Here is a 15,037-nt window from a genome sequence, read left to right as displayed (position 1 = left end):
AAGATGGTACCTTTTGAGTCATCAGGAATGACGATAGGGGGGCTGATGTCCGGAAGTTCCTCCTCTCCTGGCTGTAACCCCCTGGCTCGGAGATGGTTGATATCAAGTAGGTCTGGCATGTCAATAGAAACATCTGCAAAATTAGAGAGATTACATTCACCAACTCTCCAAAAACCCACAATCACCCCCTAAAACCAGCACCTCTAACTCTTATGTACATGTGTCTAAGCAGAGCTAAGGGATGCTTTTCAGTTCCCTGGAGTAGATCACTGGACCAGTAAACTCACTGAGACTAGTTAGATTTAATGGAGAAGCAGAGGGAAAGTACAGAACATTTCACACTGAACAAGCAAGAAGTTGTAAACTGGGAACCCAAAGACTATTTGTGGCCCAGACAATTTCTGTTTAATGTTTTTAAAATGTTGGCAACAAATTCCAATTTTTAAATCAGAAGATTTCATTTAAATATCCCTATTTCCAGCTTATTTTGAAAAACAGAAAGCTATAGCATATTCTCAAATGGTAATAACTGCCTGGGTCTAATTTTCAGCTTCCACTCTAGACAATATGTGCCCTAGAGCCTATCACAGACCCCACTGCTGCCTACTGATCCTGAGCATCATATTTGTGCTATTCTGGTTCTTCTGGTAAAGAAATGTTTTTCTAAGCCATGTCTTTATCCAAAGTGGAAATACCCAAGAAAGACCAAGAAAGCCAGGCTACACATTTCTCATATCCAATGTACTTCTTTCATTTACATTAATCCCTGTGCTTGTTAGGCATTTGAGTTTGCAGCCCCTAGATTATGCCTTTTCTCAGATCATGACAGGCACTGCGATCATTCTAACCAAGGTAATAAAGAATGAAGTTTTAAAGAAATAAAATTGAATCTCAAGTGTATTAGGCTTGGGGGTATTTTTTTTAACTGCTCAGGTCAGTTGTTATTGTGCTGACTTACTTAAATACAAAATTTATTAGTCTAAAAGTCTGCTGAGATTTAGTGTTATATTCAGTTATGACAATAATGAAAAATGGGTCCCAATGTTGGTGTGGGATAGGTCTCTTGGGCTAGCACACAGAACCTGAAAATACTATCCCCAAAACTAGCTATGATGTCAGATAAATAAATCCTATTTTAAAACAACAACCCAGAGAAAAAGCTTACTTAAAAAATTTTTTTTCAATCTCAGGGGATAGCAAAAACAAACATAATGTCCGACAAAGTCAATACAGTTGTTCCTCAACAGAAAAATTCAGGTTCATTAAAGCTTTGAGGCTCCTTTAAATTCAGCAAGTCTATGAAACCTGATCTGAATTTTTACAGAAAATCCAATGACAAAGAAAAATAAGAAAGCTGTTTCCAAAGCAGTTAAAAGCCTTTAGAAGAAAGCAGTTTTCTCTCTCAGGTACTTCTCAGGTCCACAGAGGAAAGGCTGAGTGATGACCATCCTGCCCGCAAAATCATTCCACCAGGAAAATCGAAGATGTGCTGCAGAATCAGTCACGGCCCTGCGCAAGGTCACGTGGCAAGCAAGTGCCATGTCAATGGAGTGCTAGAGGTTCTGGGGAAATCCGTCCTGCTGATTTTACATTCTTTCTACCTACCCCCTTCAGATGAGCATATGAGGGCTTAATTAACCAGTATAAGACCGGAGTTATTTTTTAAGCCCTCAAAACCAGAAAATCTTTAAGACTGGCAAGCAGCCTGAGCTACCTGCTTGAGAAATGACAAAGAGTAAAACTGTCCATCCAGCACTGAAGACAGCCTAGTAACACCTTGATGTTGGATCATGACGATGGAGAAAACGTTCTCATACATTGTCTAGAAAAGTAACCTCTAACAAAGGCTTCTGAAACTAGCAAGAAAAAAACCCAAGTAAGGCAAAAATCAAATCCCTTTTCTGACTATTTAATGCAACTGACTATACTCATTTTGTTATTAATAAAATTTGTATGATTTAAGTGACTGTTCTCAGCCACACCTGCCTACTTTAGAGGCAGAGGAGAAATAATAAGAGGAGCATGTACCTTCAATTACCTGCACCTCCAAGTGTGGTCTCTGGACCAGCAGCACCAGCAGCATCAGTATCACCAGGGAGCTTGTTAGAAATAAAGAATCTCAGGCCCCACCCCAGACCTGCTGAATCAGCACCTGCATTTTGCCAAGATCCCAGATAATTTGTGTGCATGTTAAAGTTTGGAAAGCATGGTTTATTTGATAATGTGGAGATGTCATTTACGCTCTCAGAATCCAGTCATCCCAGAACGCATCATTACAGGGGTGGGCAGCATGTGATAGTTTTTATTATGAGTGCAAATCATATACCGTGACTCAAAAGAGAAAGGTGAGGACAATGGAAAAAGAACGAAATGGAACTATTTCTGACAGCCAACCACATGGGCCCTTTCACACGCCATTTTTTTAATGGCTAATTTGATGTTTCAAGCAAAAGCATGCAAAAGATACCTACCAAATTTTTTGGGAACCCAGTCAAGACCAAAAGTGAACTTCTTTATCTGCACTACCAAGTATTCAGGGAATGAGGCAAAGCGAGATGTTCTGGGAAACACAAGGGGATTAGATCAATGAAACAAGGCAATCAGAATCATGATTATAGTTCATGAAGCATCCAAAGCTTTGTCTGAGGCACACCTGGCAGTTCCAGTGACTGCACTGAGAAGGAAGGACACTCAAACAGACACAAGCGGACACACACTCACCCGCAACCAGTCATTCTTCCTGGCCTTTTCCCAAGGAGAAAATGTTTAATGGAGGAGAATGTTGTCCTTAGAGAGTGATTTGGAGCATGGTGCAAAATTACACTTTTATTTTGCTGTGGCATTTTGTATTTCTGAAAAGTACTTTTCAACTGTAGACATCTTTTTCTAAAACCCTTGCTAGAATTTAGTACAGTTTAGTACCCCTGAACAACGCAGAGGTTAGGGGTGCTGAACCCCCCATGGAATCAAAAATCCACATATAACTTTTGACTCCCAAAAAACTTTACTAATAGTCTACTGTTGACCAGAAACCTTACCAATACCATAGAGTCAATTAAACATATTTTATGTTATATGCATCATATACTGTATTCTTACCGTATAAATACGCTAGAGAAAATATAACACTGTACTGTAAAAAACCCACTGGACCCACACAGTTCAAACCCATGTTGTTCAAAGACCAACTGTGTGTGTGTCTGTGTGTGTGTGTCTGTGTGTGTGTGTGTGTGTGTGTATTATCTGTAGGATAATACGTGCATGTACTACATGTTTGTATGTGGGGTTTGAAAAGCTTCACAAGTTGGGGCGGCTAGGTGTCTCAGTCGGTTCAGTGTCTGACTTCGGCTCAGGTCATAATCTTATAGTTTGTGGGTTCAAGCGCCATATTGGGCTCTGTGCTGACAGCTAGGAGCCAGGAGCCTGCTTCAGATTGTGTGTCTCCCTCTCTCTCTGCCCGTCCCCCACTCACACTTTGTCTCTGTCTCTCAAAAAAAAGTGAATAAACATTTTAAAAAATAAGAAGAAAAAAGAGAAACAAAAAAAAGAAAAGCTCCACAAGCAATCCTGACATACCCCCAATCTCTGCTCCCACAGAGAATCACTATCTTACAGCACAAAGTTGACATAAGGAGGGTTTATTGAAACTTTGGTTGAGGTTGACTACTGAAAATGCCAACACCTCATTAAAATACTACTGTATCTAAAATCCATGATCATGTGAATCCTAAATATATATAAATATATATACATAATGAGATAAGCATCTAAAATATCTAAATCTGACCTTACATTTTTAAATTAATACATATGGTCAATATCTCGAGTTTCCCTTCAAACTTTCAGGAATTGTCTAGACTTTAGTTTGACAATTTCATGCAGACTATTTACCTACTATACCAAATTCAAGCCCCAGTTCCAGCTCATTCTCTCCACATTTATCACCTTGTTTATAACAACCATTTCTATGTGAGTGTCAATGTGGATATAGTAGGTTATGTAAAAAAGAAAATAAGCTGTAGACAGATACTATGTCTTAAAATGAAAGATTCTCGAACACCGTCCCCACAAACTCTACTTTTCATATCTAAGTCATTGCCTTCTACCTGGAATGCAGTGGGCCCAGAATTCAGAAAGCAAAAGAAATGCATTGCTGCCCCCTAGTGTAGAAGAAAAGCCATAGTACAGGGACAAAACACTATCCAAAAATGGGTCAAAATGATGTGGATTTGGGTCTAGAATATGCTATTTAATTCACTCCAATGTGGACAAATCACTGACCCTCCCTGAGGCTCCATTTTCACATCTACAAAACAGATTTCTTACTCATATCTACTTGCCAGGACTATGCAATGTTCATAAAATGATGTGAAAGCACTTGGCACACTAGAACATATACTATGTATACCCAGGGAATTAGCACAATTATTTTGTCATAAAAGAGCTAGAATCCATGGCATTGAACACTGACTTGGTCTATCACTGACCTGTTTTTTGCCCCAAGCAAGTCACTTAACCTCTCTGTATCTCAAATTCTCCAACACAAGGATGGTAGAAGGGTCCAGGCAATGATGTAAGGGAGTTCTTTAAAAAACAGGAACTTAACGATCCAAAGGAACTTATCTATTATTACCCTGGTTCATTCTCCAGAAACTGTAATATTATCTCTAATTAGGCTTCCTACCTTCTGAGAAGCAGTAATAAACATCATTCTTACTCCAATATAGCCAAGTCCTAATTTCACCAAAATCCAACCAACTCCAGCTGCAGTATTTTCAACTAATGTAAAAATGTCACCTCTCTGACCTCTTCTTCTTACCACATCAACTTAAAAGCTGGAAAATATGTAATAGTGAGATCAGTCAAAAGTCATCAGTATATCAGTTATTTCCAAAGTGTGGTTGAAAAGCCCCAAGACTCTAAAAATTGCTCTGTGGTCAGTATCTGGGTGAGTAAATCAGCTGGTGATACCATGGGCAGTGCAGGGAACTGGAGGCTGGGGTGTGGTGGGAGAGGGGTGGATAATTTAACACATCCCTTTGTTATGGGTAACTAACTACCAACCTAAGAGTACCAGAAATCAGATTAGATGAGCCCACATTATATTTACCCTGTTAGGTAAACATGCTATATATTATATTCATCTTTGTAGCCTGTAGAGGGTCTCAAATTGAATCACACAGACAGTAACTGCTCAATATATATCTGTTCAAAATAATCTCAAAATCAGTAATGTGCATTCATTAATTGCAGGTTTGGGGCATCAAGTTTGTTAGTTAAATCTAGCAAAAAGTGTAAATTATGCACCACTTACTCTTTTATTCCTAAAATTAATTCCTGGAAATTAAAATTTTTCCTGAAAGACCATTAGACTGTAAACCATTCAAAAAGATCTAGGTAGACACACAGCAAATTTACCTCAAAAAACTGCTATGGGGACTAAATCACTTAGTATACAAAGTGCTTAGAATTGTGCCTGACAACACTGTTGCACTGTCTACTGACAACCTATTATCATCATTTAAAGTATATCAATTGTTTGCCAATCATAATCAAGGCAAAAACACTATGAAAGCCTTAATAAGAAAATATATAAGCTGTCCTTCTCTGTGAAATTAATATTGTCCACTGTATTGAAAACCTGGCAACTAAAAAAATACAATTCTATTCTTTCCATTGAATATGTTGAAAATATGACAATTAATCAACCGCAGTCCAACTGTATAACCTAAGGCAAGAAAAAAAAAGGAAAGGAAAGACAAAAACAACGGTAATAGTAATTACAGCATGTGAGGCACTATATAAAGCACTCTGCATAGTTTATCTTGCCTTAACCTTCACCCCAACCCTAGGAAGAAACTATTATTATCCTGGTTTACAGATAAGGAAACAGGAGCTTAGGGAGATGAAGTCACTTGGCCAAGGTCACATATCAGTAAGTTCTACACTGGGGATTAAACACTGCCTGTCCATTCAAAGCTTGCACTCTGGAATCCTACACTGTACCTTCCTCTTCATAAATGATAAAAGTCCACACAAAATCTCTCCCTATTGACCCTTCCCCTGTGAGCTGCTTAAAGGCAGGAACTAGGTCTTGTTCAACTCACTGCCTAGAATATTCCAGGTGAACAATAATACTTGCTAGGTGAATGAAATGTCCAAACACTAATATTCTTCCCAGAGACTGTCTGTTCAGAACTATTTGAAGAAAGAGTCTATTCTGGTCTATACTCACTGAAGATCTACAAAAAGGACATTTTTTTTTTTTGCCTCTTCCTGGTCTTTCAGTGTCTGGGTCTAACACAAGAAAAATTCAAGACCCTAAACTAACATAAGGAGATCGTGTCTATATTGCTAGAAATAAGAAAAAGAAAAAAAATCTTTTAGGAATCTCCTGAACTGTGTCTCCCAAAACTAATACTTGAAACATGATAAGGCATAATAAGGAATATGCAAGGCTTTGTATAAGGGTTATAAGTATATAAGCAGATACGAAATGGTAAGGGAAATTGGATACTACGTAACAGAGGAATTAAGAGTTTAAACTTTGAACTCAATAGATCTGAATGAATTCCAGGTCTGCCACTTACTGGCCAATTATTTCTCCTTTTATCTCCTCATCCATAAAATGGGGAGAATGGCACCCACTTCACAGTAGTACCAAGAGGATTAAATGACAATTGATGGTAAGTGCTTAACACATGACCTGGAATAATAAATGGACCAAAAAATGGTAGCTGCTTTATTAACCTAACATTGTCTTCTCCTTTTCCACAAAGACCAGTTTTCAATTATTAACAACTGAATACATCCAGTATTAATTTTTTTCATATACATAAAAGAATGAGAGCATGTATGTATGTAAAAGACAGAGAAAAGGAATAAACGTGTTTAATAGCTACTGTCAAGGATTAGAGAAAGCAGAAACCCCTCCTCTAGAGAGTTATGTTAGCACTGCCTACAACTAAATATTTTGTAGTGCTTGAGGAAAAAACCAGGTAAGCAAGCATCATTCCTCCATTACAGATGCAAGAAGGACACTGGGTGGTGACTGTGCCCTGGGATAGAACATAGGCTGGGAAGTGGACACAGGAGAAGGATCTAGATCTCCTGATCACTCACCCTGGAGTGAGAGCCTCTGTCTCTGGAAAGCTAATGCCTCCCAACTCCATTTTAACGATGGGCCTTTTCCAAGTGATAAGAAGGCTCCTTTCTGCAGGCCCAGAGAGTGTGTCACACCTTGCACTTCTAAGACACAAGGCTACTTTTCTGAAGAATAGAAAAGGGTAGCCAAGCAGACAGGTATATGAAGAACAACTCTGCAGCTTACATCTGATGCTGGGGACTTTCTAGGTGGCCAGGTCCCCTGATCACTTCTATATCCCATACATAAACAGAATTAAAGCGCAAAGAGAGAAGGATAACTGTTTGAGAAATCTTCCACCTACTGTCAATAATTAAAGCAAAACAAAACAAAATAAAATAAAATCGTTATGTTGTATACCTTAAACTTGCACAGTGTTATTATATCTCAATATATATCTATATATGTCAATATCTCCATAATATCAATGATATCTCAATAAAGCTGGAGGAAAAATAATTAAAGAAAGTGGGTCTACCACTAAGATACTGTGTAGATGTCTAACTGCCCAATGATGTCTCCAAGTTGCAATGAAGTAAATTTCACACATTTACCACACCAACTCATCAATGTTTCTCTGCAAGGACACACATACAACACACACACACACACACACACACACACACACACACACACACACACAACACAGACCCTGTAACTCAGCAATCCTAGGATAAAAACTTACTTCACATTGAATAACTGATAAAGGAATGGAAAATTATTAACCTCATTTGGATATGAACAACATTTAAAACAATCATTTTAAGAAATTATGGCTTTTTTTAGCTCTTTGAAATAAATCTTTGTGCTTTCCCATTTTTAACATATGAAGTCAATCATCTGAAACAAAGAGGAATCCCAGGGATGGCTGTTCCAGAGAATAAAGGATTTAGGTTTGACGGCTACTTGAGGTGATAAAACATCCAGCAGTAGCTCTTCAGCCTTCATTCCCCTTTCACATCAACTAGATAGAGCTCAATTTTTGTCAGGAGGAAAGATGGCCAAAGAATATCTAAAAGGAGTGGGGGTGCCTGGGTGGCTCAGTTAAGCATCTGACGTTGGCTTGTGAGCTCATGATCTCACAGCTGGTGGGTTCGAGCCCTGCATCGGGCTCTGTGCTGACAGCTCAGAAACTGGAGCCTGTTTCAGATCTGTGTCTCTCTCTCTGTCCCTCCCCCACTCGTGCTCTGTCTCTCTCTCTTAAAAATAAATTTAAAAAACAAAGAATATCTAAAAGGAATAAAATTCCCAGAACCAAACTTCCAGACCTCCCTTCATTTTATGAGGACTTTACACATTTGACTGTATAAAATCGATTAAGGTGTCAAGTGCAGAAAAAAAAAAAAACAAAAAAACTTATGTACCTGACAATGAGGCACACAATGTGGAAACTGAACATCTCCTAGCTAAGTCCTGAGCAGCTCATTTGAACAAAGAGCAGGAGCCCTATGTCCACTTTGAAATACCCTGAGAGCCCTGGTCACCAAGTTCTAAGCCAAATTTTTAATTATGGAATTAAACTATATCATATGGAGTTTAAATATTGAAGACTATCATGAGTATTTCCATAATTTCTTCGTTAATATCATTCTTACCATGGGGTTGGGGTAGGGGGTTGTTGGAGTTCTTGACTACATCCTCTTGGAAAAAAAGAAATTTCCTAATAGAGGATAAACCACAGCCTTGCCTTTAAAAAAAAAAAAAGGCATTCCCTCCCTAGCACATAATATAAATTATGAACACTTTATTGGACAGGTCTCATACAAGTGAGCTCTATAATTAGGGTTGTATGATTCATTATCCCATCTCACGTGAGCAAGCATGTGCAGACTTATACAGTTCCCTGCTACCTCTCCCCTAGCCATTCCCCACCTGTCAAGGGTCCCCCCTCACCCCACTCCCACCATACAAGAACACACACACAGGTGCACACATATACACACTTACTTAACACCCGCAGACTTTGCTTGTAGGGCGCTGCTCCAGAAGTCATCGACATTTTCTGGTTCAGAAAAGGCCTGAAGGCAGGCACTAAATGGTATCTTGGCGCGAACCAACTCAGGAAGGGGTCTTCTGTTTGCTTCTGCTTCCCTTCTCGTTAATTCATAGGCAATCAGTTCATCTGAGTAAAAGAGCACATGAATGACCTTGTACTCACTCTTATCTTCTTAAAGTGAAAAACTCCCCCTTTGGCCAACCTTCCCGAAGGCTTCTGGGCTGGGGCAAGATTGCTTACTTGTTGCCCTCCACAGATCCAGAAAAGCCTGCTGAAAGGCTGATCTTGAGCCATCTTTAAAGTGGCACTGACAGACCGCATGAACCATTCATATTTTTTTTTTTTTTTGCCTGTTCTTCTTTGAGACTGACAGGAGGGACCTGTGAACTCCAGCCCAGATCAGAGGTTCTGCCCTCATGTGTAATGTGAGTGATGCAGGAACCTGGTCTTTCATTCGTCCAGAGGTCAAGGCTGGGATTACCCAAATGCCACCTTCCAATCACAAAGTCTTCACACCAGAGAATTTCACACTGAAAGAGACCCAAGGGTCATCTCTTCATTCTGATTAGAGGTCATGGAGGGTGTGGACCAAGGAGCAAGAAGACCTATAGGGGCCAGAGTCCTCTACCGCACACAGCCTGTGATTCTAACCAATGCTGCCCAGACCACTCAGGTTGAGGTTACCCACCACCTCAGATAGCAGAGCCACCAACCTAGAAGGCCTTTTACACTATTCCTGCTCAAACAATTAAAATACCAAGGGAAAAAGAAAACATCACATCATCAACTTCCCAAGAGTCAGCAGATCTGCTCTTGGAAACTGCCTATAAGTCAAAATTTTATATAATTTTGAAAGGGTGTTTTTGGGAATTCCTTTTGTTAACCAAAAAAAAAAAAAAAAACCCAAAATAAAACAAATTACTCCTGAATTATCAGTTTTTAAGCACCCTTATGTACCTATGTGTTTTCTTAAGCACATCTGAGCATGGGTTTAAAATTCATTGTCCAGCCCACTATCAGTTTATGACGTACTTATATCTAGGATGCCAACATTAGGTGTTCCCAACAATCAATTCCCAGAGACTAAATTATAAATCTCCTTTCTGAAAAAGAATAGTTACTACTCATAAATCATAAACACTGAGTTATAGAGGATCACAGAACTGAGTAGAATATCCCCAAGGCTGGCAAGAGAAAGCAATCAAGCCTTATTCTAAAACAGAAATAAACCACAGACCCCTACCCTCATTTCTACATTATATAATGGATAAGAATTTTAAAACTGGTCCAAAGTTGCAGGAGCTTATAGAAAATGGAAATCATTTCATCTTAAAATCATCATAATCCTCATTAGCACAACAAACTGACCCCCCCCCCAAAAAAAAGGGAAAAAGGCCACCCACTGAGTTGTTGACCTTCACAGAAATGACCAGTTCACAGGACATAAGTAACATAGTAGATAATACCCTTCCTCTATTCTGCTTGGGAAGAACCAGATAAACAAACTGAAGGAACCTTCTCCTGAGACCCCAGCCTGGCCATGGTTCCTCTACCTTCTTCTGAAGTCCAGAGACCCTTCTAATGGGTCTTGGTCCTGCCCCACTTCATCTCCCACAGGAGGCATTTTCAATACTCAGAGGTCAAAGCCAGGTTATTTCGAGATCTCTGCTAGAATGTCTCACATCAAAAAATGCAGTTCTGGGGGCGCCTGGGCAGCTCAGTTGGTTAAGCGTCCAACTTCGGCTCAGGTCATGATCTCACAGTTCGTGGGTTCGAGCCCCGCGTCGGGCTCTGTGCTGACAGCTCAGAGCCTGGAGCCTGCTTTGGAATCTGTGTCTCCCTCTCTTTCTGCCCCTCCCCTGCTCGTGCTCTGTCTCTCTTGGTCTCAAAAATAAATAAGACATTAAAAAATTTTTTTTAAAAAATGCAGTTCTGGGGCACCTGGGTGGCTCAGTCAGCTAAACATCTGACTTCAGCTCAGATCATGATCTCATGGTTCGTGAGTTTGAGTCCCACATCAGGTAAGCTCGAGCTCCACTTTGGGTGAGTCCACTTCTCCCTTTCTCTCTCCCTTTCTCTCTCTCTGCCCCTCGCTCACTTGCGCCCCCCCAAAAAGAATAAATAAATAAAAAGAACGCAGTTCTGATCATTTCCCTCAGAACTTATAGCACAACTCATGAGTGCTAATGTTCAAAGAACTTTCCACATTTATAATTACAAATAATGTCCCACCAAATTAAGCTGACTCCAAGCCAACTGGTTGGTCAAATTTATAGGCACTAAAATAGGTTCCATCCATAATCCCTCCAACAAAAGCCTGTGATGCATTGGACTCTTCTCACAAGAAAATCACACGGGGACTGAGGAAACGAGGAAAAGAGACGTGCCAACCAGACACCATCTGGGCTGGGTCTACTCCTGACGCAACTTGGCAGTGACTGAACCGTATTCCTTCTCTCCAGTTCGAGGGTTTTCACGTATGAGAAAGCACACTGCTAGTTTCCCACTTTGGAACCATTACCCTTGTTGGTTGCTGCCTCCATGGCCACAGGTAACTGCATCAGGTAATCCACCCTCTCCGTGTAGCGGACTTTCCGGGTCTGACAGCACTGAATACGTTCTTCCACCAAAAACCGAAAAACATCACTTGGGTTTTCTGAGCCAATGCGGTTCCTCTGAAGATTAGATTATATCAGGTTAGTAAACTTAGGACTATTGAGCCATAAATAAAAACTGGCATAAAACAGAGTATCTATCAATCTGGTGTAGAGATTGGGCATTACTAAGCATTCCCTCTGGGCATGGCAGTTCACCTAGAGTACATTCATAACAAAACACTGGCATTTCTCTAAAGTCAAAAAATGGGGGACTGGTTAAATAAACTGTAGTTCATCATGTGAATTAACATTATGCAGCCATGAACAGTTATGAAAGAGGGACTGACCTAGATGGAATCAGAAGAAAAGGGGTGAGGGAGCCATACTAAAGACAAGGCAGGGGGGAGGCGAGGGTAATAAAGGGTTGCCCTGGAAAAATTAAGGCACATATGATATGATCATGTAAATGCATTTGTGTAAATTATATACAAATAAAAAAGAAATCATGCTACATCCAAATATGTAACGATAATGGGCAAAACATTCACAACAGGTTAAGTGGAAAGTAATGCTTATGGGGCGCCTCAGTGGCTCAGTCGGTTAAGCGTCCGACTTCAGCTCAAGTCATGATCTCACAGTTAGTGAGTTCGAGCCCCGCGTCATGCCCTGTGCTGACGGCTTGGAGCCTGGAGCTGCTTCAGATTCTGTCTCCCTCTCTCTCTGCCCCTCCCCTGCTCACACCCTGTCTCTGTCTCTCAAAAATAAATAAACATTAAAAAATTTTTAAAAAGAAAGAAAAGAAAACAATGCTTATGAAACAGTCTGGAGAGAATTAATAAATGCACCCAGGGAGGTGCCTGGGTGGCTCAGTCAGTTAAGCATCCGACTCTTGATCTCAGCTCAGGTCTTGATCCCAGGGTCGTGAGTTCAAGTCCCAGTGGGTTTGAAACCTGCTTTAAAAAAATGCACCCAGGGGTGCCTGGGTGGCTCAGTCGGTTAAGCGTCCGACTCAGCTCAGGTCACGATCTCACAGTCCGTGAGTTCGAGCCCCACATCGGGCTCTGGGCTGATGGCTCAGAGCCTGGAGCCTGCTTCCGATTCTGTGTCTCCCTCTCTCTCTCCCCCTCCCCCGTTCATGCTCTGTCTCTCTCTCTCTGTCTCAAAAATAAATAAACGTTAAAAAAAAATTTTTTTTAAAAATGCACCCAGAAAGAGACTGGTAGGTCAGACACCAAAATGTTAGCACTGGTTGTTGGTAGGGGCTGTTCTCACTGGTGATTTTTATTTTCTTTCTGCCTTTTTATATTTTCCACAAGAACATGTTTGTAATCAGGAAAAAGCGGCTGTTTTTTAAGAAGGAAAATAGTTTAATCACAAATTCTCAGTAGCTTTGAAAAACCACAGCATTTAATGTGATTTGACTCTGCTGTAAGTAGAACGTGCCCATCTCTTCTGAGTGGTGGCACAAGGACACCAAAGACCACACCCGCCTCTTAAGGACGTCTGTCATGGAGACCAAAAAACCTGTGAATGAAATTATGGACAAACACTCTTGTAAGTACAAATTAAAGAAGAACAGGAAGATCCAGAAGTGCTAGAAAACAGGGACTGAGAAGCGACTCTGCCAAACGGGCTGCGCAGAGCAAGCCTCACACCAATGCCACACGAGCTTGGACCATGAGAGATTCGGGAAAGGGGCGGGGGGTAGGCACCCTGGCCACAACACAATGGGCTGCACCTGCGGATTGGGCACACCTCTTACAACACTTTGAGCAGTTTGGAAAACCGCCTTCTCACCTCTACTAGATTCACCAGGTGCAAGAAGAACTCCTGGGCATCCTGCTGTCTATTAGAGGAGAATTCCGGGTGGCTCTTGCTTACGAAGGCCTTAAACATGCGTGGAGAGATCCCATTCTGTTGAGGCTGAGATGTAAAAATAAAACCAACTTACACAATAGTTTCACACACGTTAACAGCACTGAGCAGCCAGCAGGGTAGGGATGACCATAAGTCCCAATTTTCAGATGAGACCACTAAAGCCCACAGAAGTTAAACAGTGATGACAGCCAACGTTCGCTGGACGTTTAGTGTGCAGCAGGCACCGCACTAATGAAACACAGGAGAAACACCTCCACTCTCTAAAGAAAGGCATTATTCGACCCATCTTCACAGGACATGCTCCAAGGCAGGCCATTATGGCCCACTTCAGGGCAGGCAAGAGAGGCAGGAGTGGGGGTTCTCTGAAGGAGGCCAAAGGGGAGGAGAGCTCTGCAGCACCCCCTTCCCTCCTTGTGAGAGAGTCTGAGAGAAGCCCCCATAGAGACGGGGGTGCAGCAGACCTCATTTTATCGTGCTTGACTTTACCGTGACTCGACGATACTGTGTTTTTTTACAAACTGAATGAAGGTGTGTGGCCGCCCTGCACCAAACAAGTCTGTGGGCGCCATTTTTCCAATTGCATTCGTTCATTTTGTGTCTGTGTGTCAAATGTTGCTTAATTCTCAAAATATTTCAAACTTTTTCATTATTGTATATTTGTTATGGTGACCTGTGATCAGTACTTACAACTCACCGAAAGCTCAGATGATGATTAGCATTTTTTGGCAGTAAGGTATTTTTCATTAAGGTATGCACATTGTTTTGGGGGATTTTTTTAGACATAATGCTACCGCACACTTAATAGGCCACAGTGTTAGGGCGCCTGGGTGGCTCAGTCGGTTGAGCATCCAACTCCGACTCAGGTCACGATCTCTCGATTCACGAGTTCAAGCCTGGAGCCTGCTTCAGATTCTCTGACCCTCCCCTGTTTGTGCTCTGTCTCTGTATCTCTCTCTCTCAAAAATAAGTAAACATTAAAAAAATAAAATTAAAAAAAGTAGGCCACAGTGTCGTATAAACATAGCTTTTATATGCACCAGGAAACCAAAAAATTCATTTTGCTCCCTTCATTGCAGTATTCCCTTTATTGTGGTGGTCTGGAACCAAACCCACATTCTCTTCGAGGTATGCCTGTACCTCCAAGAGAGGAAATGGCACAGCATGCCCCCAGTAACCGCTGCAGAGTGCTCAGGCTCATGAGCATGCCCTTGGCTGTTTCTGGATCAGAGCACGGGTTGTTTCCAGGAGCTTGCCCCTTGCCTGGAGAAGCTGGAGGAGGCTAGCAGCAGCTGCCAGGATGACAGAGTGCAAAGAGTGGGTGGCAGGGACAACTCTGATAGATAAGGATATGTGAACTTCCCTGGGGACCAGAAAAATAGTAGCCAGGCTCCTTCAGAAAGGACACTGCATAAGATGATGGAA

The 15,037-nt window shown here is 41.2% G+C and overlaps 1 protein-coding gene across 1 annotated transcript in view; it reads right to left on the bottom strand.

Annotated features, from left to right (window-relative positions):
* Nucleotides 1-15,037, bottom strand: part of USP13 (ubiquitin specific peptidase 13) — a 117,532-nt gene that overhangs the window by 27,867 nt on the left and 74,628 nt on the right. The window contains exons 11-15 of the mRNA XM_047099561.1: nt 13,535-13,660; nt 11,662-11,815; nt 9,092-9,266; nt 2,472-2,560; nt 11-133 (exon numbers count right to left, since the gene is read on the bottom strand). Coding sequence (XP_046955517.1) covers nt 11-133; nt 2,472-2,560; nt 9,092-9,266; nt 11,662-11,815; nt 13,535-13,660 — 667 coding nt within the window. The remainder of the gene's footprint in view (nt 1-10; nt 134-2,471; nt 2,561-9,091; nt 9,267-11,661; nt 11,816-13,534; nt 13,661-15,037) is intronic.

This window comes from Lynx rufus, unplaced genomic scaffold, assembly GCF_022079265.1.
Source record: "Lynx rufus isolate CCGP_SWC_20201006 ecotype Redwood Valley unplaced genomic scaffold, mLynRuf1.p SCAF_5, whole genome shotgun sequence".
NCBI lineage: Eukaryota > Metazoa > Chordata > Mammalia > Carnivora > Felidae > Lynx > Lynx rufus.
Note: the sequence above shows the minus strand (reverse complement) of the source record. Positions and strands in the feature narration are given on the sequence as shown.